At 47.0% G+C, this 22,418-nt stretch overlaps 1 protein-coding gene across 2 annotated transcripts in view; it reads left to right on the plus strand.

The window, feature by feature from the left end:
* The window catches only part of ABCA4 (ATP binding cassette subfamily A member 4), a 109,858-nt gene that overhangs the window by 60,815 nt on the left and 26,625 nt on the right, over positions 1–22,418 (plus strand). For both annotated transcript variants that reach the window (XM_039484729.1, XM_039484728.1), the window contains 15 exons: positions 1,600–1,777; positions 2,940–3,071; positions 5,373–5,512; positions 6,376–6,513; positions 7,657–7,850; positions 8,696–8,786; positions 9,414–9,619; positions 10,062–10,110; positions 10,691–10,935; positions 11,413–11,537; positions 12,948–13,046; positions 14,797–14,986; positions 15,525–15,619; positions 17,372–17,404; positions 22,206–22,311. In XM_039484729.1, the coding sequence (XP_039340663.1) occupies positions 1,600–1,777; positions 2,940–3,071; positions 5,373–5,512; positions 6,376–6,513; positions 7,657–7,850; positions 8,696–8,786; positions 9,414–9,619; positions 10,062–10,110; positions 10,691–10,935; positions 11,413–11,537; positions 12,948–13,046; positions 14,797–14,986; positions 15,525–15,619; positions 17,372–17,404; positions 22,206–22,311 (2,021 nt within the window). The remainder of the gene's footprint in view (positions 1–1,599; positions 1,778–2,939; positions 3,072–5,372; positions 5,513–6,375; positions 6,514–7,656; positions 7,851–8,695; positions 8,787–9,413; positions 9,620–10,061; positions 10,111–10,690; positions 10,936–11,412; positions 11,538–12,947; positions 13,047–14,796; positions 14,987–15,524; positions 15,620–17,371; positions 17,405–22,205; positions 22,312–22,418) is intronic.

The following is a 22,418-nucleotide window of genomic DNA, read 5'->3' on the forward strand; positions in this document are numbered from 1 at the left end:
GTACACAATAAAACAATCGCAGAGCTAATGTAATTCAAGGTTCCACTTACCAGTAGGAGGGGCGGGGGCATAAAATTCCGAGCTGGCATGAGTAACTGGAGTTGGACAGTGGTGCAAAGGATAGATGAACTTGCAATAAGCCAATCCAGAGCAAGTGCAAGACAGCAGAGCACTGTCTAAGGACTGGCACAAGATAAATCTGCCCTAGCTGGTGAACTTCAGGCAGTTTGCAGTAAGCCCTCATCTACATTACCAACAAACACCACAATATTATCAACATCCACCTGTAGAGTCAGGAGAATGACCAGTCCTTAGCCCCAGGGAAAGCCAGCAGAGCAGAGGAGTCAGGATGGCCACAAAAATGGGGACTTAGGTGTAGAGTTTGGGGATAGACTTCAAAACACATGCATTAACCTGAGTCCAGGAGTTTTACAGGCAAACGAGAAACGAACTCATGTCAAATGTAAGACTCATGGTGGGATCTTGACCAATGTTCCATGCAGAGCCAGAAGAGCCAGGCTGCTGGAGTCTGTGTGTGCTCGCTCCTGTCTTAGCATTCAAACACGCATCAGGTACTCCAGGGAGTTTGGGCCCGATCCAGTGAAGTGCTGAGAGCCCTCGACTCCCTCGTGGTGCAAGGCCCAAAGGAATGGTCTGCTGTGTCTTGTATTATGCACAGTCCAGTCCTGTGATTGTAGCAGCTCTGCGGTGTCCAGTAGACCCATCCTCCCACTTGGGGCTTCTCTGCTAGCTTTGTTCAGAATGTCCGACCCATGGGAGTTGCTGATGGAAACGGGGCTCACCAATAGGATTGGCCACACCCAGAGAACCTGGACTGCACCTCAGTACAGCCCTTCTGGGGGCTGAAGAGTGAAGTAAACTACAATTGCAGAATAACCCTCCCTGCAAATCCTTAAGTGCGTTGTGTAAATAGAAGTGCACAGGGTCTGTAGCATAAATATTCTCAACTCCTATCATTTGTCTTCTGTTGACCAAGGGTTTAATTTCCTTCACAGGGTCTTTGCTTTGCCTAGAACTTGATGGTGAAGTTTAAAATTATGCTTTTGTGATCTCTGGGGGAAATTCACCCCGTGTAGAGCTCATCTTAAGTGGTGCCTAGATCTGGGGCTGGCCCTTTGCCCAGGGTGAATTTCACCCCCTAGGATTAAAAGGAAGCTTTATGATTTTAAACAGCCTAGTAAAAGAAAAGAAAAGGCACATCTGGGCAGATGACTTGAATGGCTTAGTTGGAAATATAGCCCCATCTCCAGGCTGGTTTAATTTCTCAGCACATGGACAGACAATAAAACCTAAACAATCTCTTTCTGTCACATATGAACAAACACAAAACACCTTCACCTGACTGAGTGAGTTGTGTCTCCACAAAGCCTCTCATTTACCAGGTAAATAAGGAATAAATCTATGAATGTCAATAAACCTACCCCAGTTCAAAACTGGTGTGAGGGGACAACTGGGCCCTGGGACTTTGTGCTGTAGTTTACACTGTGATTATGCTGCTGTTAAGCAATGATGTGCTGAGAGCTGTGGCCAGAGTGTGGCTCTGACTCCCTTTTCATTCTTGATTTCTTGCCTTTCAAGTAAACACCTTTTTTGAACCTGAGCCTCCAGACCTGATCCCAGGTGTGTGTGTGCAGAACCTGGTGAAGATTTTTGCAGGCAGGCCCAAGCCAGCAGTGGATGGCATGAATGTTACTTTCTATGAGGGCCAAATCACAGCCTTCCTCGGCCACAATGGAGCTGGAAAGACAACCACCATGTAAGTGTTAGAGGAAGCTCTGGCTGTGCAAATCCAGGGCATTGCCCTACTGCTCTGACCCTGAGTTCTGTGGAGCAGCAGGCTGATCTCTCAGCTTCTCTCTTTCCTAGCTACCACCTCTTTAACTAGCACATAAGGGCAGGCTGTCCCCAGGCAGGGACGTGCGGACTATAGAAAAGGGAGATCATGAAATGCATGACACATACAAGTGGATGAAACAAAACATGTCCCTGGATCAAGCCCCTATAAGCATGTTAATGGCAACAGAGGCCCTTCTGTTTGAAAGAGCTGCGACGCTCTAAAACAAGCACAACTGATACTTTTGGACGCTGTTCTTGGTTACTTCCCTATAGATGCACTGACTGAAGTCCAAAGCGGTGCATGCCCTGGGTGCAGCTGAGTATAGAACGTGGCCCCAGTGTTTATATTCAGTAGATCTGGGGTGGGGTATTTACGTCACATACCATAGCTATGGATTTATGTACAATGTATATGTAAACTATACACCCAATTTAAAATGGCCCTTTAGTCCCACAACACCAGAGCACGGAAAAGACAAGGGTTACATGTGTTTTCTGTTTGTACCCAGCAGGTAATACCAAACCCACACATTAGTGAGCTACCATACAGTCTCCAAGTCTTTTCAGTCTACAGCAAAGCAGAGTGCAGGTCAGGAGGGCAGGGTAGCCCTAGTATAACCCATGGGCAGCGCTGTTATGTAACTCTGCATTCAAGGCTTCAGACCATTATTCTGGATCTCTGCCCCAGCAAGACTCATTCTAGGTCATGGGTAGTCAGGCTGGGGAAACTTGCCTGGTGAACTGGTTTGAAAAGTACAAGTTCAGGTTAACATCGTTTGGCCAGCTAGCAAGGACCAGATCAAACTTTTGTGCAAACCAAGTTTGGAATCAATTTTCTAGCCTAGGTGAGAACCATATAGAACCACACACTAGCGAAGTTACTGTCCACATTCCCAGAGTCTCACTTGTGTATTTTATTAGGATGAGATTTAGATGTGTCCATGCTTCACAGTGGGATTGTGTTTCAGCAGCCACTGGAATAAGAAGTCATCATGGGCCACCTAGTGGCCCATGCGAGAAGTGTATCCGCTTATCTGAAACCTAAGGACTGTCCATTTGCTTTTTTTCTCGTGTTTGGCCAGGTCAATACTAACAGGCTTGTTCCCACCCACCTCTGGAACTGTCCTGGTTGGTGGCAAGGACATCCAGATACATATGGACTCGATTCGGCAGAGCTTAGGCATGTGTCCTCAGTACAACATCTTGTTTAATCAGTAAGTGCCATATGATGCCAAACTAAAGAACTGAGCCCCCACCACCCGGGCTGGATGTCTGGGGTGTCCCAAAGCCCATGTTGTTTCTCTGTGCTCTTCTGACAGTGCATGTAACTCAGAGACAGAACCCTCCTTCCTTCTTCTCCTGTCAGTATTTCTAAAGGACAGATACTATTTTACCCTTTCTATAATTCCCAAGAGGAGATGCATGGGGGGATGCAGGGTCACATGCCTCCCAGATTTGCTGCTTGGCTTGTACTGAGAATGCTCACATGGACTGAGCATGCTCAGTAACACTGCTGAAGCCGGCTGCCCACATTTTATTCCCTTCCTACTATCGCAGGCATGGGTCGTCAGGGAATCTTCTACTTCCACTGGCTGGGCCAAAGTTGTTCCTCAGGGGAAATAAGTGTTCCTGATATGGGTACTGTCTGCATTGTGGTAGAGCTTGGGGGGGACTTAACATGAGAATCAAAGCACACAATAATTCAGGGCTCCATTCCCCAAAAGCCATATGAATCCCGAAAGTAGGCTGTGCTGATGGTTGGGGGTGCCATTTTGGAAAGGCAGGTAGGTGGTGTAGCGAGGCAATGGCTTACTGGTGTGGCGCCTCCTACTGGTTGTCCAGGGAATTAGCTCTCCAGCTCCAGAGCACCTTCTGCTGGGAGATGTCCCACTTGCCGCTGGCCCCCGTGTCCCTCCCAGACTCCAATGCCTTTTTATGCTGGGGTTCTGCCCCCAGCAATAACCCACAGTCGGGGTCTCCCCACCCAGGGGAATCCACAACCCTCTATTCTCATCTTGCCTCAGTGGCTACTGCCAGTCACCATCTAGCCCCCGCTCACTGGGGCAGACTGCAGTCTATACCACTCATCATGGGCAAGGGGGGGGTTGGACCTGCTGCCTTTGCCTACCCTGGGCTGCTCCTCTGCAACCCCAGTACCCTTCCCAACCTTTACCAAGGCCTGCAGCCTGGGGGTTTTCCAGCCTGGAGCTCCCCAGCTCCTCTGGCCTTCCCCTAGCCCTGCTCCACTCTAGGTACCCTGCTCAGCAGCCAGGCCCATCTCTCTCCACAGCTAGAGAGAGACTCTCACGTAGCTCCTGCCTAGCAGTCCCTTTATAGGGCCAGCTGTGGCCTGACTGGGATGTGGCCCCAGCTGAGGCTGCTTCCCCAATCAGCCTAGCAATTGGCTCCCTCGGGGCAGCCTTTTTCCCAGGCTGCTTTAAGCCCTTCTTGAGCCAGAGCGGGGTGACTGCCCCACTACAGGTGGATAGACCACAGCTCCTGTTTGCTGAGAATGAGGCAGGCAGGGGGATGAATGTCTACAGGTAGTGTTTGCTTGAGGAGAGAAACAGCACGGCGGGGGGGAGGGAAAGGGAGTCCGTCGGAGCAGCTGCTTATCTGGTCTGCAGGCTATTTGCATTTAAGAGTGAATGAGGGGTCGGGAAAATGGTCAGATTTTGCAAGGCGGGGAGCTGACACAGAATTTGCAAGGCAGGGAGCTGACACACAGTGTCGGCTCCAAAAATCCACTCTCTCTCTCTCTCCCCCACTCCCTGTCACACTCCACCCCACCCCCTTCTTTTGAAAAGCACGTTGCAGCCACTTGAACGCTGGGATAGCTGCCCATAATGCACCACTCCCAACACCGCTGCAAATGTGGCCACACTGTAGTGCTGGTAGCTGTCAGTGTGGCCACACTCCAGCGCTTTCCCTACTCAGCTGTACGAAGACAGCTGTAACTCCCAGCACTGCACACCTGCAAGTGTAGCCAAGCCCTGTGTTTGTTTTTTAGATAAGCAGCTCTGGGAGCCCCGAGTTCACAACAAAACAAAGAGAGGCGTCGTAACAAAACAAAGAGTTCTTTAGTTAAAAGCATTATGGGAAAATTCTGCTGGAGGCCAATTACAGCGCTTTTGGTGGCCACACTGGAGGAGCAGCGCTGCATCTCCAGCGCTGCAATAGTTATACCCAAGGCAGAGCAGGAGTACAGCCAGGGAGATGCAGCGCTGTATGTGCCTTGCAAGTGTGGATGGTGAGTAAGTTGCAGCGCTGTAAACCCACCACCAGCGCTGCAACTCTCCAGTGTAGCCAAGCCCAGAGAAGCAACAAGAGCAAGGAAGGGCAGGGTGATCCTGAGAAGTTGCTGGCCAACCATTGTAGGCGCATGTAAGGGATAAACCAATTCCTCTCCTCAAAGGGGTTAATCAGGTAATGCTATAATGAACTGACTGCTGTTGGACCAAGCAACCTGGTTCTTCATTTAACCTGTCTCAATGTCTTTCTGTCTAATTTCTCAGCCTCACTGTAGCAGAGCACATCTTGTTTTATGCCCAGCTGAAAGGGAGGTCTCGAGAGGAAGCTATGTTGGAGATGGAGATGATGCTGGAAGATATAGGCCTCCCCCATAAAAGGAATGAAGAGGCTCAAAACCTGTCAGGTGCCCAAGAATTTGTTCTCAAAAGCTTCACCTTTTTGTTTTAGTTCCATGGGGACAAATTCTGCCAACGATTCACTTTAAGTAGTCCCTTATCTCTTGAGTAGTGATTTGGAGCCCTATGAATTTCAATGGGCTTGCTCAAGCAGTGTGGGTAGCAGAATCTGTCCATAAGGCATCAGCTGTGAATGTATCTGTGGTGCATAAAACTTACTTTAGTGATGCTGAATAAAAATGTATATTAATATACAAAAATATGTTTTCCCTTAATAACATACCCCAACCCCACCACTGTTCTGTGGTAATGGTCCAAAATGCAACATCTTCCCATAGTGCTGCTTCAGTGTCCTGGGTGAATACCCTAGAATACTGTAATATTTTTATAAGGGCTGTTCATGTCATTTAAAAGGTAAAACTGTATGTAGTACAGTGGCAAGGAGGTGCAGCATGTGGGTGCAGTGACCTATAACTGTCCAGAGTTGCAGGTTGGATTAGATAAGTACTCAGGAGTTTTTATACTTCACTGATCTCTAGGTTCTGCAAACGTGGGCCGACAATATCATGAAACCAAGCTCCCTTAGACCATCTCTAGAACTTCCTGCTTTGGCTCCAGGCCAGAACCAGAAAATGCAGACACTGCATGAAAATGAAAGTAATGAAAAAATTAGCTAAAATTTTGGAACCCCAGCAAAAATGTGTGTATTTGTTCATGTTCTGGGCTAAGGTTCAGGAGTGAGAGTGGTTCTTATTTTACCTGGTCCAGTTTGTGTGTCTCCAGCAGACACAAACTGTCATCTATCATCACATGCTGCAATGGGTGCTGCTCTTCCTTCTCACTCCCACAGTTGTGTCCCTGCACTCTTTAGGTGGCATGCAGAGAAAGCTATCTGTTGCCATTGCCTTTGTTGGTGAAGCAAAGGTGGTCGTCTTGGATGAGCCCACCTCTGGAGTAGATCCATATTCCAGGAGGTCTATCTGGGATCTTCTACTGAAGTATCGCTCAGGTAACACACTCCAGAGAGGAAATTGCTTTTTAAACCCCTTCACAAATAAGCATGTCTGTTGCATAAGCTTTCATTAAAGGGTATGAACATGCACAAACAGGTTACACGAGTGGTAAATTCACGTAAGCCACTTGTCTCATGACCTGGGGGTTTAGGGCAGAGATCAGGAAAGCTAGAGATATGATATAGCAACTTAATGTTACATGGAGAGAGCAGACTAAACTGTGCTCAGAGAGCCCTGTTCTGCTAATCCAACTCACACAGAGTAGTGTCATACTAGGCAAGTGATCTAATTTATTTCAGTGGGACTCCTAACAGTGTGAGGCACTACTCAGTGAGAGTAAGTGAGGCAGAGCTGGACCCAGTATTTCAGAGGAGCCGAACAGTTTTGGAAAAGTTTGGGTATCCTGCTGCTTGCACTTACAACTGCTACAGAAAGGAAGAGCTTCAGCTTCTTTCTGAACCTATTAAATGCCTCACTCCCCTTTAAAAAAATAAAATGAAATAAAGTTCATTTCTGAGGATGAGTGCTGGAGAGATTTCTCATCGATGGGACCAATTCTGTCACTCTTATTCACTCTGAGTAGTACTTTACTCTGTGAGTAGCTCCATTCAGTGTGAGTAAGGGCAGCAGAATCATGTCAGAAATTGTATTTATTTATATACCTTTGCCAAGCTTTTAACTCTTGGTCAGTGGTTCTTCCCACCCTGGGTTAGCCAGCCCCTAGCTCCTTGTCAGCTTCTCCTTTTACGGATGCTCAAGCTAATATGTGTTAAACTATCGAGACGTGTTCAGTTATGTAACAGATGTTCTGCAAGGTCATCCTGGGATGAAGGTGGCGGTGCTGTTATGGGTGTTGCATGCTCGTGGGCCTCACCAGGAGTTTGCCTGCTCATGTGGGAACATCTGTTGCTTGTGCAGCTCTTTGTTTTTAATTTTCTCACTTGCCATCTTGCCTGCATCTCCATTATTTTCCATGAATACGGCCCAACCCTATAGGATCAGCTCATGGTGAAATCTTTGGCTCTGATTCCTGGGAATTTCTTTCAGAAGTACTGTACCAATCCCTGTAATCCACATACAGCCCTAATTGTACCGAAGGAACAGTACATTGCAGAGCATCTCTGTATTCCTTCTCCTAGGCAGAACCATCATCCTCTCTACGCATCACATGGATGAGGCAGACATCCTTGGAGACCGGGTGGCCATCATTTCCCAAGGAAAATTGTTCTGCTCAGGCTCTCCTGTCTTCCTAAAGAATTGCTTTGGATCTGGCTTCTACCTCACCTTGGTTCGCAAGATGAAAAACACTCAAGGGGGCGGAGAATGGGGTTCAGTAAGTTCTCTGCTCTCTTGTTGCACAAGCCGTCTTCAAATATTTATTCACTGCAACAGGTCAGAACCTGAGTAGTTGCTGTTTGTTGCTGTGGACAAAGCTGACTGTGCAGTAAATGGTGTGTCCTAGGAAATAAGGCAATGAGAACAGGAGTCTCCTCCTCATGAAATTAGAGGACTATTTGGGGATTTATATATTCACCAATTAACAGAGCTTCTCCAGTTTTATGAATGCATATGCCTTAGAGCAGAGGGCTTTTCAAAGGCACAAATGGCAATTGGGCAGCCAGCTCTGGAGGCTGATGCCTATCTGAAAATCTCCCCCACCACTTACATTGAACATCTCCCTGTGGAGTCCCATCTGTTCAGGCCTGAGTCCTTCTGCAATACGCTAGATGTGCTCACGTCTCCCTACAGCGGGTAGCTCAGGAACTATGGCAGCCTGCCACTTACTCCAGGCAAAAGCAGTTCTCAGGCAACTCAAATAAGAGGGACCTGGATTGTTTTTGATACTGTACGTCCCAGTTTGTAAACCCACTGACATCACAGTGTCTGTATGTATGGCCATTGTTCATTCAACTTCCCCAAGTAAATGCATGTAATTTAGAATTCCATGTGGTTGCCACATGCATGGTGGTGTGATGCAATGCTTGTGTGAAATTTAATTTTTGTCTGTCTTTTATGCTAGTCCTCAGACTGCAAGTCTGAGTGTAATATGTTCAAGATGTTCCAGCTAAGACAAATTTCTTACTACCCTGAAGCTGTGTAAAGGCTGATGAAACAAGTTTGCATGCATTATATGCATCTGAAGCACTTAACATCCTCTTTCTTACTTATCTGTACTAGCACTCCCCTAGCTGTGGATCTCAGTGCTCGTGTTCCTGTTCCAGGTGTGCACCTAAAGATACAGCGGAAGGTCCCGAGCAAGAACTGGATGGTAAGAATTGGGATCATTCACCTGGTCCAAGGCCTATTCTTCTGGAACAAGGCTGCTTCTCCTAGTGTACAGCTACTTAAAGCTTAGAGAACCCTGTTTTTGAGATTCCCCTTTTTCAGCGCTGTCTCAGGTATGTGTATTTTACTGTCACCTAGAAATCACTAAGGCTTCTTGGTGGTTTTGCTTACCTTTCTGTGACAAACCCCCTTTCTGAGACATCGTCTAAGATCTTGGGCTCAGACTGTAAAGTGGAAGCTTGGGTCTTCCTTGACTGTGGACTAATAGTTTCAGACTCCTGTGTATTACAATATGTGATTCAATCAAGAAAGGAGAAACATCTTTAAAGTGCAGCAAACAGAATCTTTCTGTGAGCACCTCTTCAGTTTTTCTCACCCTTGGGTACACTTTAGTAGATGCTTCTGAAAGTCAATCATGGTGCTGATAGGCCTTAAATCATTTCCTGCTACACAGTTCAAAAGTCATAACTGACCAGGATCCAGCCCAGTCTAGTAGCATATTAACAGAGATATGTGTGAGTCCTTCCCAACTTATGTCAGCACAGCCTTTGGAAGCATTCCTAGAATACTTAAATATTCATTTTCTGAACACTGTTTTGACTTTTTACAGGGGATGTGAATGAGCTTACAGAACTAATTCATCATCATGTTCCAGAAGCAAAGTTAATTGAAAGTATTGGTCAGGAACTCATCTACCTTTTGCCCAGTAAAGATTTTAAACAGCGAGCTTATGCCAGTCTCTTCAGAGAATTGGAAGAAACCCTGGCTGACCTGGGACTCAGCAGTTTTGGGATTTCGGACACTCCCCTTGAAGAGGTAATGGATGCTTTGAAATATTTCTCAGTCCTTCCAGAAATCCTTTTGGGAGAACTTGAGTTCCAAAACATGGAGCCATAATAATCCCCTCAAAACCTAGCATAAACCAGTAATGTCCATTGTAACACATACAACAGATCTTTAAAGATGGGAATTCAGATATAATTCAAACCTGGATGCCCATCAGATCTGTTTATAAATGGACCATGACTTATTAGCCTCAAGTGTTCCTCTCTTTTTATCTCGGTTTCTCTGCTCCCCCACACCATTTTGCTTCCCAAGCTCTTTCCTAGCAGATCTTTGATTCTGTAGTTAGCAGCTATAGTTTGCAAATAACCCAGAGTTATTTGCAAATGTCATTTTAGAGGATGATGGCTAGTGTCTCACAAGCAGGATGACTCCAAAGGTGTTGCTAACCAAGAGATGTGCATGTCTTTGGCAGGTTTTCCTGAAGGTGACAGCAGATGCTGACCCTGGATCACAGAATGCAGGTAGATATCCATGATATTCAGTGTCTGATGCTCTTTTCTTGGGCATTCTGCATTCTGATAGCTTATCAAGAACAAGAATAATAGCTTCCAGTCCCATATGTCTTTCTTGTCATTATATAGCTGGTCAGCAAGTGATGCTGATTTTGGCCTTAATCCGATATCCAAGAAGTCAATACAAGTCAGATTTCCATTTCTGCTGGATCAGATCATTAATTATATACATCAAAATCCATCCTCAAGTCTCTAAAGTATAAGTGGTTTTGGCATTCAGTACTCTTCTGTCAGTATGTTCACCACAGACTTGATTAACTCATCCATAGTGTTGGAAAAAGGGAATGGAATAGAGGATTAAGGCTTCAGTAGCCAGCCTGCCCGGGACCAGTTGATAGAGAAGCATTGCAATGGTTGTAATGCAAAACAATGTAGTTGTCAGGAATATATAGGTTTGGGAAAATCTGCTTCCACCAGGACTAAACCTCTAAGGAAGCTTACTCAGCAGCGATGAACAAGGTTGAAATAGCCTCTCAGCCCCTCCTCCTAGGGAGTAATGCACACAATCACTTCAATTCCCAATACATAGGAGGTGCTCAAGAAAATGGCTCCACTCTCAGAAAAACCTGCGTTGAGCAGAAAGAGAAGGCTGAACAACCCCCTTTGGCGACCAATGGAGCCTCTCGAACACCTGCAGGCCGAACAGGGGATGGGAAAGAAGGCAAAGGGTCCCGGCAGAATAAAGGTTCTCAGCTTGTCCATCAGCAAATCAAAGCACTGCTCATCAAACGGTTCCACCATGCTACCCGTAGCCGTAAGGACTTCCTTGCTCAGGTACCACTCGTTCCTTCATCACTGTCACTGTCTTCCCTAAAGAGTCCTCAGCACTAGTGGCCACAGGGACACCTCCATCAAAAGCAAGGGTGGTGATGATGATGGGTACCAATGTCCTTGTGACGGCTGTTCCAATTCATATCCCAGCTGCTCTACATCCCATACTCAAGCACACATACACATGCTATAGCCTCCCTCCCCTCTCTCTTTCTCTCTCTCTCTCTCTGCAATTTGCCTCCTCCAAAATTTTTTGCTTTGATTGAGACTGTCCCTGATGTAGTCCATGTTGATAAAAACCAACACTATGGCAACTCTGGTTGCTGGTAGTGCTGGGAATGAAATGGTGGTGCCTGAGAACAGAAGTATGTCTAATTCCTTTGTTACTGCTGTCCCTCCTTTGTGTACGTGTGTTCTGAGCTTTACAGAGCTGTTCACAAATGTTACTGCACATTATGATGTTTTTCCTGTTCCCTGCAGATTGTTCTCCCGGCTACTTTTGTGTTGTTAGCTCTAATACTTACAGTTATTATCCCTCCCTTTGGAGAATATCCCAGCTTAATACTACATCCTTGGATCTATGGACACCAGATTACTTTCTTCAGGTCAGAGGAGTTGTTTTTTAAAGTAGATCGCCAATCCCCTTTCCTCCTTAGCATTTAGGACCGCTGGGTTACATCTGCTGCTTCGTGGGCCTGATTCCCCTCTCACTCATCCCAGAATAGTTAATTAGCATGAAATTGGCATGAGTGGAGAATCCAGCCCATTGTCTTACTGCAAAAGAATGGTTCGCAAACGTTTTCATATTGTGAATGGCCTATCTCCCAACCTCCATGTGCCAAATCTAGTGTTTGTATTTAAAGTGTTGCGTTCCCCTCTAGTACCTGGTCCAATTGGTGTACTAAAGCCTACAACTTCCAACAGATTATGGAATTGTTCCTTTAGCTCCAGTGGAAGATCTGTGCTTTGGTGCTGAGGGTTGCAGCTTCAAAATCTGCTGATGACATGTGGTGGGGGTCGTTATACTTGGTTATATGTACTGCCTGGACAATGTTAAAGGGGAGATTAAAGTAAACGTGCTTTGATGTGAGGGGTGCTGCTGCTGCTTGGCTGTGTCCCTGTCATTTTAGTAGCTGCTGTTTTCCATTTCCTGGGCATAAGATTTTACATTTGTCAGTACTCAAACTCTGTTCATTACCTGCTGAACCTCTAGGTCACTCTGCAGTTTGCCTGTGACTTCCTGTGCATTTACTACCCTTTGTGCTGTCCAGAAATATGATCACAATTGAATTTACACCAAAGAAACACCTGGCAAAGATATAAAGCGTGCATGGTGCGGGGTGCAGAGAAACACTTTTGTTTTTAGTTTATCAGGTTTCTGGAAACCATACGAGACCTGGGCTGGACTGTAACCATCAGGAAGCATCAGCACTTGAAGGCTGTAATGATTGTGACACATTTGTACAAAGTAGCTTAACTGATCCCCCAATGGTGTGTGGAGCACAGTTTGAAAATCACTGGTGGATGGCACCTGGCACCGACAGTACACTAGTGTTATTAGACACTTTGTTGCCATGGTTAGAATTCTTTCTTTGGCCTTACCCTATTAAAAAGAGGGGATGTAATACTTGTCCTATGATTTCTCTGTGTTTGCTGAGTTCCAGTATGACAGTTTATGCTGGGTGGGTCTGAGATGAAGATCAGTGTTCACTTGTGAGTGTGATGATTCCAAGCTTACAAAGGGGAGTGTGTATTTGTATTAAGTTTGTTAAAATGGGTGCTTTAATCTCAGGAGAAAATGGCCATTGCTTTGTCCTTTAAGCCCTCTAGGAATCTTTCTAAGGTTTGGTGTACTTTATCCTATTAAAGAGACTAGATTATCGGCACCTGAGAGGACTCTGTCTAGATGAAGCTATGTGTTTACCTGTGTGATGCTGTCACCAGCTGGTTTTGTGTATTCTACTTCTGTAGTCTGACAGGTTTTTAATACAGTAAACCTTGTGCAATCTCCTTAGCAATGAGCGGCCTGGCAGTGAGCAGATGATTTCCCTCACTGATGCCTTCTTGAATAAGCCAGGATTTGGAAATCGCTGCATGAAAGAAGAGCCTCTTCGGTAAGTCATTGGATATTCTCTCTTGAAGTAGGAATCATCTCTTGTAAGATATAACCAGTGGGATGCGGATACCACACTGAGAGTGATGTGGGCTAGCTTTTCACTGAAACACATGCAGGCACTGATGTTTGGAGATGACAACAAATAGTGAGAAAATAATGCAGTCAGGCTAAGTTATATATTTATAGATAGAAGACAGCAAAGGCAATTCCATGTAGAACCTCAGTCATATGCATGAAGAATTAAACATGAAAATTTCCATTTGTAGAGCAATAAAATAAAGCCAGAATTTCCAGATCTCCCTTAGTTCCTATTTACCATGGCCTGCCTCCCTCCAATTTTCCATGGCCTAGAGCCTTTTCCCTCAGGCTCTCCTTCACAATAGCATGTTATCCCCAGGGCTACAGCAATTACTTAAGTGGAAAAGTAACTATTAGGGAAGTAACTGGTAATTTTTAACTGTTTGCTCTGATAAAAATGTCAGTCACACTCTGTGCCTTGGCTCTTAAATTCTTCTCCCTCCCTCACCCTTTCTATTCTTCCCCCTACGCCCCTGCATGTGTGTCCTTGTTGCCTACACCCCTTCACTGTCCTGTCTCCTGCTGCCCCACTGCCTGATTCCTTTCTCCTCTGGATGTTGCCAGCCCATTGATGGCTCCTGTTTCATCTCCTTTCCTCTATATAGTGTAGCAGGACTTAAAACTTAGGTCAATATAGCAGCTGTGTTAAGGGGATCTGAAAAATCCACACCCCTGCATGCTGTAGCTGTGCTGACCTATCCTCTGGTGGAGACGCAGCTTGGCTGACAGAAGAATGCTTCTGTTGACCTAGCTACCATCTCCTGGGGAGTTGGTGTTCCTCCCTCTTCCACTGCTGTAGGCTGCTTAGCTACAGGGCCGTGCAGGGCTGGCTTTAGGCCTATTCCACCCTTGAATCGCCCCGCCCCGCGCCCCAGGGCCCCGCCCCCCCGAGAATCCCCCCTTCCCTTCCTTTTTTTTTTTTTTTTTACTCACGGCACGGCACGCTTCTCTTCAGCGCCGGGGGCGGGTCCTCCTTCTGTCTCTTCTGTTTCTTTGGCGCATAGGTCCCTTCAGTGTGCCGCGAGCCCCGAGCAAGTGAAGAACCTGCCGCCGAAGTCCCGGAGCGAGTGAAGGACCTACCGCTGAAGTGCTGCCGAAGACTCTGAGCACCACCCGGTGAGTACAAGCCCCATGTGTTTTTTTTACTTTTTTTTTTTTTTTTAAGTCATCCTTGCCAGGGCCCTGTCAAAACTGTTCGAATTGGGCCCCGCACTTCCTAAAGCCAGCCCTGGGGCCGTGGTTAAGCCGCTGTGGTCCCTGTAATGTAGGTATGGCCTAAGTGAGAACAAGATGAAGCTCTAAGCATTGAGGATGGATGGGAAGGTACAGTGTGATGAGAGAACAAGGGAGGAAGGATGGTCTCAGAATAGAGAGCTAGGAGAAAAGGGTTAAAATATTGGCTCTGCCACAGACTTAATATGTGCGAATGGTCAAATCACTTAACCTCACTCTTCCTCATTTCCCTGCCTGCAAAATAGGGACAATAACCTCACAGGAGAACTCTGAGGTTCTCTGATTGAGAGACACTCTTCTCATTGGTAACAACACACTGCGGGGGGAGGAATGCAAAAGGAGCAAACATCTCAACTACAGCAGTATTTTTTCATGTGTTTGAGCTCTGGTGAGCTATGTGACGGCACTGTTAAGAGATACTGTGTTCCTCTCTACAGGGACTACCCATGCAGTAATATGTCAACTGCCTGGAGCATACCACCTATTCCTCCTAACGTAACCAACCTGTTTCTGACCCACAAATGGAGCCCTGATGACCCTTCTCCCTCCTGCAAGTGCGGCACTCGCAAGAAGCTCACTATGCTCCCGGAATGCCCCACGGGAGCTGGAGGCCTTCCTCCCCCACAGGTACCTTGCAATGGCCACATACACCTCTAAAGCAGCCCCAGTCAGTGGGGGGTTGGGATTATGTGATAAATAAACTACGCTGCCTGTATTTGTAGGGAAGAAAGTGCTTATCAAGCAAAATATGTGTGTGTGAGAGAATCATTTAATAAACAAAACTGCTGGGTATGGAAGAGATGGGAAATACATTTTCCCCTGGTCTGAGCCTGGATTCTGGATGACTGGATAGAGTTAGCAAGCAGGTAAAGTTTCAGAGTGAATCCAGGATGGCTTGTTTCAAGCCTTGCAGACTTCTGTGGAACTTTCACATGATTTCCACTCAAACCCCAGTGAAGCACAGACTTGACTCAAACCCAGGTGGAACTTTTTGGTTTCAATAGTGTTGGGAATCCACACAAATCAAAGCTGGATAAAAGTTACTTTTCAGGTGAGATCCTGTGAACTGAAACCAACTGTGTGGTTTTTATGGACAAACACCCACTTGATGGACTGTAACTGGTTGGTTTGCTGTAACTGATTGGATTTTCTTTGCCTCTGTCAGAGAGTGCAGCGCAGCACAGAAATTCTTCAAGATCTCACCCACAGAAACATTTCTGATTTCCTGGTGAAAACTTATCCCAGTCTGATCAGAGAAAGGTAGGGGTCACTCTCGCTGAGAGGTTTCTATTTGCTTGTCACATTCCACATATAATACACATTTGTGATATCCTCAGTAGCAGTAATATGACATAGCACTTTATTTGCTCACAGTGTACAGACATTAACCCTCACCAGCCCTGGGAGGTAGGTAAGGATTACTATCCTTCCTGGGTGGGATTAAACTGTACCAATATAAACACTTGTATACCCATATAACTGCATTCACCCTAAGCAGCTTGTACTGCTTTAATTATATCTGTATGGCCAGAGAAGTACAACTTTTGTGTGTGGACAAGCCCCTAGAGCCAGATCTGGCCTTAGACTTCAAGGGTACATATACACTGCGGTGTAAGCCTTTCAAACTCAAGCTCAACTCTACCCCCGCCCCTTTCCATCTACACACACATCATGCTAACCCAGATCCCAGGATACCATGGGGGTGGAGGGTCCAAGCCTCAGTCAAGCCGGGATCCAGGGTTCAAGCCCTATTGCTTTGCAGTGTGGACTTAACCCCACTAGACTTGTGCTCTTGACCTCTGACATTTTTTGACCTCTGGACAGTCAAGTTTTCCCACACTGCACCACAAACAAAGGGGCAGAGTGGTCACATTTTGGGAGGGCACTAGGAAGACATGGGATATGGGTGGTTGGACTCGGACCCACATAATGTAGTGCAGATGCTGGAGACCCAGGGTTCAATAGTTCCTAACCTCGGGTTACGAATGAGTATAGACGCTTAAGCCCTAGGTTAACAAACCCAGGGTCTGCTAACTTGAGTTCTACTAACCCTGGGCTTACATTGCAGTGTAGACATAACCCAAGAGTACCTGACTCCAAGGCTATGTCTACACTGCAATAAAAAACCTGCGGCACTGAGTATCAGAGCCTGGGTCAGCTGAGTTGGGCTCATGGGGCTCAGATTGTGAGGCTAAAAAGTGCAGTGTAGCTGTTCACCCTGAGCCCAGATATCTACACAGCAGGTTTATAGTGCCACAGACTGAGCCCCATGAGCTTGAATCAGCTGACGCAGGCCAGCTGCAGTCATGCTGCAAGTCTCCTATATACCCCAAGATCCGAGTTCCAGTCCTCGCTGCACTGCTTGAAATGTCCTTGAGATTAACTATCCTAGAGTGTTGTTTTCTCACTAGCCACCTCCCCTCCTTAGGCGACACCATGAACTCTTGTGATGTGTTGGTGTAAACCATGTTGATGTTGATTCAAGATAGAGCTAGAACAGCGCCGCTGTGTGTGACTTTACAAATCTTTTGCTCACCTCTGCTTAATTTGGAGATGCTCTGTCTCAATTCTATCTCAGTGTCATCAACACTCAGTATGCCTGGAGAGGTCTTAGTTCAGCAGAGTGTGTAAGTACATGCATCTGAGCCAGAGCAAGCCATTTAGGGTATGAGTATGCAACATTTTGGAACAAGCCTCCCAGCACTGGTCAACAGACTGGGGCTAATGGAGCTCATGCTTAGTGCTCTAAAAATAGCTGAATAGACAGAGCTTTGAAGATGCAACATGAGCTGGACCTCGGGCTCTGAAGCCTGACCCTCTCCCTAGGCTTCAGAGCCTGAGCTCCAGCCCCAGCCGCAGCTTCAAAAGCTGTTTTTAGAGCACTAGTGCAAGCCCTGCTAGCCTGAGTCAGTCAGCCAGGCTAGGAGGCTCGCTCTTGCTCCCTCCACAATGCTGTGTAGACATACCCTTCGTTTGATCTGACACGCTTCATAATCTCCTTTTCTGTTGCAGTTTGAAGAGTAAATACTGGGTCAATGAGCAAAGGTAGGAAACGTTTGTTTAATCAACTACAGTGGTAAATAAACAAAGCAGTGACTTTCTGTTTAACTTTGGAACCCAAAAATGTTTCCCTGAATGGGAGAAGTGAATTGTGGCAGATAGCATAGGGTAGACAAAGGGGTGGCTACAGAAACTAGTATGCTACATGAGATAGGGATGGAGGTCATTGGGGAATTGACAGCAGCAGCATTGTATTCAACTGGAGCTGTCCTCAGCAGCTGTGAAGGCCCAAGGCACACAATGAAACCAGCACCAGCTTCATTTTCTCCCAGGTCAGCTGCAATCTTATGTCTCTGACTCAAGAGTGTTCCCATGCCATTTCCCTGCTGACTTTTTCTCATCCTATCCACCTATTGTTTCTCTCATTAACACCTCATGAATGCTTGAGATGCTCCCTTGCGCTAAATATTAATGAAGTGTTAAGAAAACAATAGGTAATCAGGTGCTTCAGGTATCCATGCAGTTGGGTTATGATGCCTAAGAAAAGGGGAGGAGCCAGAATGGTCAAGATTGTAAATTGTTTTGATCTGTAGATTTCACAAGGTCAAAATCACTATCCTTTTTTAACTGTGTGTGTTAGAATAATCCCATCACTTTAAAATCAGTATGGTTTCATCTACACTGGTAAGTTTCTGCGCAGTAAAGCAGCTTTCCATGCTGTCACTCCCGAGGTGTACACACTGCCAAGCCACTTAGTACACAGCAACTGCACAGTTACAGTGCTGTAAAAAAACCACCCCAACAAGAGGTGCACAGCTTTCTGTGCCGGGGCTACAGCACCGCGGTGCCAGTGTATATTACAGTGCCGCAATTGACCTCGGGGAGGTGTCCCTCTCTGGTCATCGGTCTGAACTCTACAGCCCTGCCCTCAGGTGACCAACCATGAGCCCTACCCCTTAAATTCCTTTGGAATTTTGAAAGCTCCCTTCCTATTTGCTCAGGGATACGTGCAGTGGTCTCAGCGCATCTTTCTAGGTCACCATGCCTGCTCCACACACCAGGCAATCCCCCACTTGGAGAAATGCCAAGCTGCTGGACCTCATCGGCGTTTGGGGAGAGGAGGCTGTCCAGTCCCAGCTGCACTCCAGCAATAGGAGTTATGATACCTATGGACAGATTTCACGATGCATGACAGAAAGGGGCCATGACTGGGGGACACTGCCGTGCAGGGTCAAAGTGAAGGAGCTGCGGAACGCCTACCACAAGGTGCTGGAGACAAACAGCCGCCCTGGTGCCGTGCCCATGAGCTGCCGGTTCTCCAAAGAGCTGGATGTGATCCTCGGTGGCGACTCCACCTCCAGTGCGAAGACCTCTGTGGATACTTCGGTGGCTCACATGCCAGTCTAGAGTGGACCGAGCCAGGAGGAGGAAATCTTGGACAAGGATGTGGAAGGGGAGGGGGACCCAGAGGCAGAGGACGACTCAGAGGTCTGAGATGCATGCAGCCAGGAGCTCTTTTCTACCCCAGAGGAGGCTAGTCAGTCACAGCTGTCGGAGCTTGGCAAAGCACAAACAGGAGAGGAGGCCCCTGGTAAGTGGCTTTGATTTTGGGAATCGCTGAAGCGAGTTGTTGGGGGGCAGGACAGGAGGGTTGCAGAAAGCAGGCTTGTGTCTGTGTGATGCATGTACCACCACATGCCTAGTCTGAGCAGCAGAATAGGGTGTTGATTGACTTCCTCACTTCATGGAAATCTGCCTCAGAGATCTCCATGAAACTCTCATGGAGATACTGGGCAATCCACTGCCGCAGATTCCTTGGCAGAGCTGCTTTGTTTCTTGCCCCATTAAGGATAACTTTCCAATGCCGCTCTGCTGTCACTAGGCAAGAGATTGGGGGGGACCATTGCTGCACACAGGCAAGCCACATAAGAACCAGGGTGGAAGCCGCAGTCTTAGAGAAGACCCTCCCTTCATTATCCGCTCAGCCTCAGCAGCGAGATATCTTCCATAATGAACACAGTCTGTGTAAAATGTGGGGACTGTAATGATTATAAGGCCCCCCCTTACAGTGCTGGCTCTCCAAGAGCCACGTGTCCAGTGTACTGTACGGTCCTGGAACACTGATTTCCCTTGCGGTTACTCACCATTTTGGGGGTCAGCTGGTTAGTGATAGGTATGAGAATAGTGGCTGTGTTTTAAATCACTGAATCGGTGGTCTCTGTGTGGCAAACAATCCTGCTTCTGTACAATGTTGCATTTTAGCTTCACAGAGATGACCTTGGGAGCCCAGTCTCCCTCTTTGTTCCTGCGGGCTGAATGGCTGCACAGAATTAGAAAGGCCACAAAGAGGACTTTCTGCGAGATGTTATGATGCGCTACGCAGCCGAAAAACAAGAACTGAAGGAGTTGTGAGACAGCACGAAGAGGGACCAGACCGAAAGGAGAATGCAGCCCACCAGAATGAAGTCATGGAGCAGCTCTTAAACACTATGGAGGGCCAAGTGGACATGCTCCAGCTGCTACTAGCACTGCAAACCGAGCAGCTCCGCGCCCACCCTCTCCTGCAGCCGCTGTCGCAAAACTCTTTCCCATGCGCCTCCCAGACACTGCCCACACACTGTTATCAACCTCCTGGCTCCAGTCTCTACCTGCTGCATTCCACTCCTGCCCCATCACAGTCCATCCCTGGGGACTCCCAGTACCCATTGTACTCAACACCCGTCCCTCTGCAGTTTAGCCATGCTGAAGTACAGTACCCACTGCACTGTACTCCAAAGAACAAGGTTGCATATGATACACAAACACATACACAAATCTTTAACCGTCCCGGGACCCCACCTCCTCCTGGGACCCTCCCTTCCCCCATCCCCCACAGTGCTGCTGTGTTTTTTTGTTTGTCTCTCTCCTCCGGTTGTTGTTTTTTAATAAAAGAATTGTTTTGGTTTGAAAGCAATCTCATTCCATTAGTTGAAAGCAAACAGAACCCTGCAAAGCAACAGGAAATTTTCTTAAACCGTCATAGTGCATCGTCTGCACCAATCACAATCACCTACTAGCATTACAAGCACTGCACTCTCAAGCATAGCAACAAATATTAGTGGCTTTCAGCTTCATATTGCTGCCTCAAGGCATCCTTGATCCTTATGGCCCCGCGCTGCACCCCTCTAATAGCCCTGGTCTTTGGCTGTTCAAATTCAGCCTCCAGGCACTGAGCCTCAGTGATCCAGCCCTGAGTGAAGCTTTCACCCTTCCCCTCACAAATATTATGGAACGTACAGCATGCGGTTATAAGCACAGGAATATTGTCTTCGGCAAGGTCCAGCCTCCCATATAGGCAGCTCCAGTGGGCCTTTAAACAGCCAAAAGCACACTCCACAGTCATTCTGCACTTGCTTAGCCTGTTGTTGAGCCACTCCTTGCTGTCAAGGCTCCCTGTGTATGGCTTCATAAGCCGTGGAATTAAAGGGTAGGAAGGGTCTTTCAGGATCACAATGGGCATTTCAACGTCCCCTACGGTGATGTTCTGGTCCGGGAAGAAAGTCCCTGCTTGCAGCTTCCTGAACAGGCCAGTGTTCCGAAAGATGCATGCGTCATGCACCTTTCCAGACCAGCCTGTGTTAATGTCTGTGAAACACCCACGATGATCCACAAGCGCCTGGAGAACCATTGAGAAATACCCCTTGCAATTAATGTACTGGAAGGCTAGGTGGTCTGGTGCCAGAACTGGAATATGCATGCCATCTATCGCCCCTCCGCAGTTAGGGAAGCCCATTTATGCAAAACCATCCACACGCACATTGCCCAGAGTCACAGTCTTTGGGAGCAGGATGCGATTAATGGCCATGTACACTTCCGTCAACACGAGTCCAACAGTCGACTTTCCCAGTCCGAACTGGTTAGCGACCTATCGGTAGCAGTCTGGAGTAGCCAGCTTTCACTGTGCAATCGCCATGCGCTTCTCCAACGACAGGGCAGCTCTCATTCTCGTGTCCTTGTGCCACAGGGCTGGGGCGAGCTCATCAGCCAGTCCCATGAATGTGGCTTTCCTCATCTGAAAGTTCTGCAGCCACTGCTCATCATCCCAGACATGCATCCCAGACGATGTGATCCCACCACTCAGTGCTTGTTTCCCGAGCCCAAAAGCTGTGGTCAGCACCTCCGTGAATGCTACAAGCAATCTTGTGTCGTAGCTATTATGTGTGGCGAGATCAATGTCACACTCCTCTTGCCTTTGTAGTTTAAGGAATAACTGCACTGCCACTCATGATGTGTTGGTCAGAGTGAGCAGCATACTGGTCAACAGCTAGAGATCCATTCCTGCAGCCCGAAAGAGGCAGGGTGCACAATACACAAACTGATGAAAGATGGGGCCAAATGCAGACGGAAGCACAAGGATAGCTGGGATGCGAAGCAATGCATCATGGGACATTGGGACAGGACCCAGGATGCCCCAGAACCCCCTCCACCTTCCCACAACTCTTAGCAGCAGAAGAGGAAGAGATGCTCTGTGGGATAGCTGCCAAGAGTGCACCTCTCCGAATACCAATGCAAGTGCTGCAAATGTGAACATGCTATTGCATAGGCAGCTGACAGTGTGAACACACAACAGTTTCCCTTCAGCGCTCTCTGAGCAGCACTGTCACTGCCAGCAATTTAACTCTGTCAGTGTAGACATACTTGCAAAACCTCTAAGAGCTAAATGGTTTGTTAGCGAATGGAGACTGTTTTACACATAAATTATGTATCTAAAGCAAACGTTTACTAAGGCAGCTTTTAGTATTTCTGTTGATTAGAGAGATTTGGATATATAATATAAGTGATTGATACGAGTATGCTCTTCTGTCAGGTATGGAGGAATTTCCATTGGAGGAAAACTCCCAGTTCTTCATGTCACTGGAGATCAAATTGTTGATTTTTTGAGAGATCTTGGCCAAATGATTAATATAACAGGGGTAAGCAGGAATGTTTTGTCTGTTTATTAAAATACAGCAAGCAAATGTTGCAAATATGTAGCACCAACATCCCATTCTGCTGGCTGACTTTAGACTTTGTTTTCTTG

The sequence above is a fragment of the Mauremys reevesii genome, linkage group 8, assembly GCF_016161935.1.
Source record: "Mauremys reevesii isolate NIE-2019 linkage group 8, ASM1616193v1, whole genome shotgun sequence".
NCBI lineage: Eukaryota > Metazoa > Chordata > Testudines > Geoemydidae > Mauremys > Mauremys reevesii.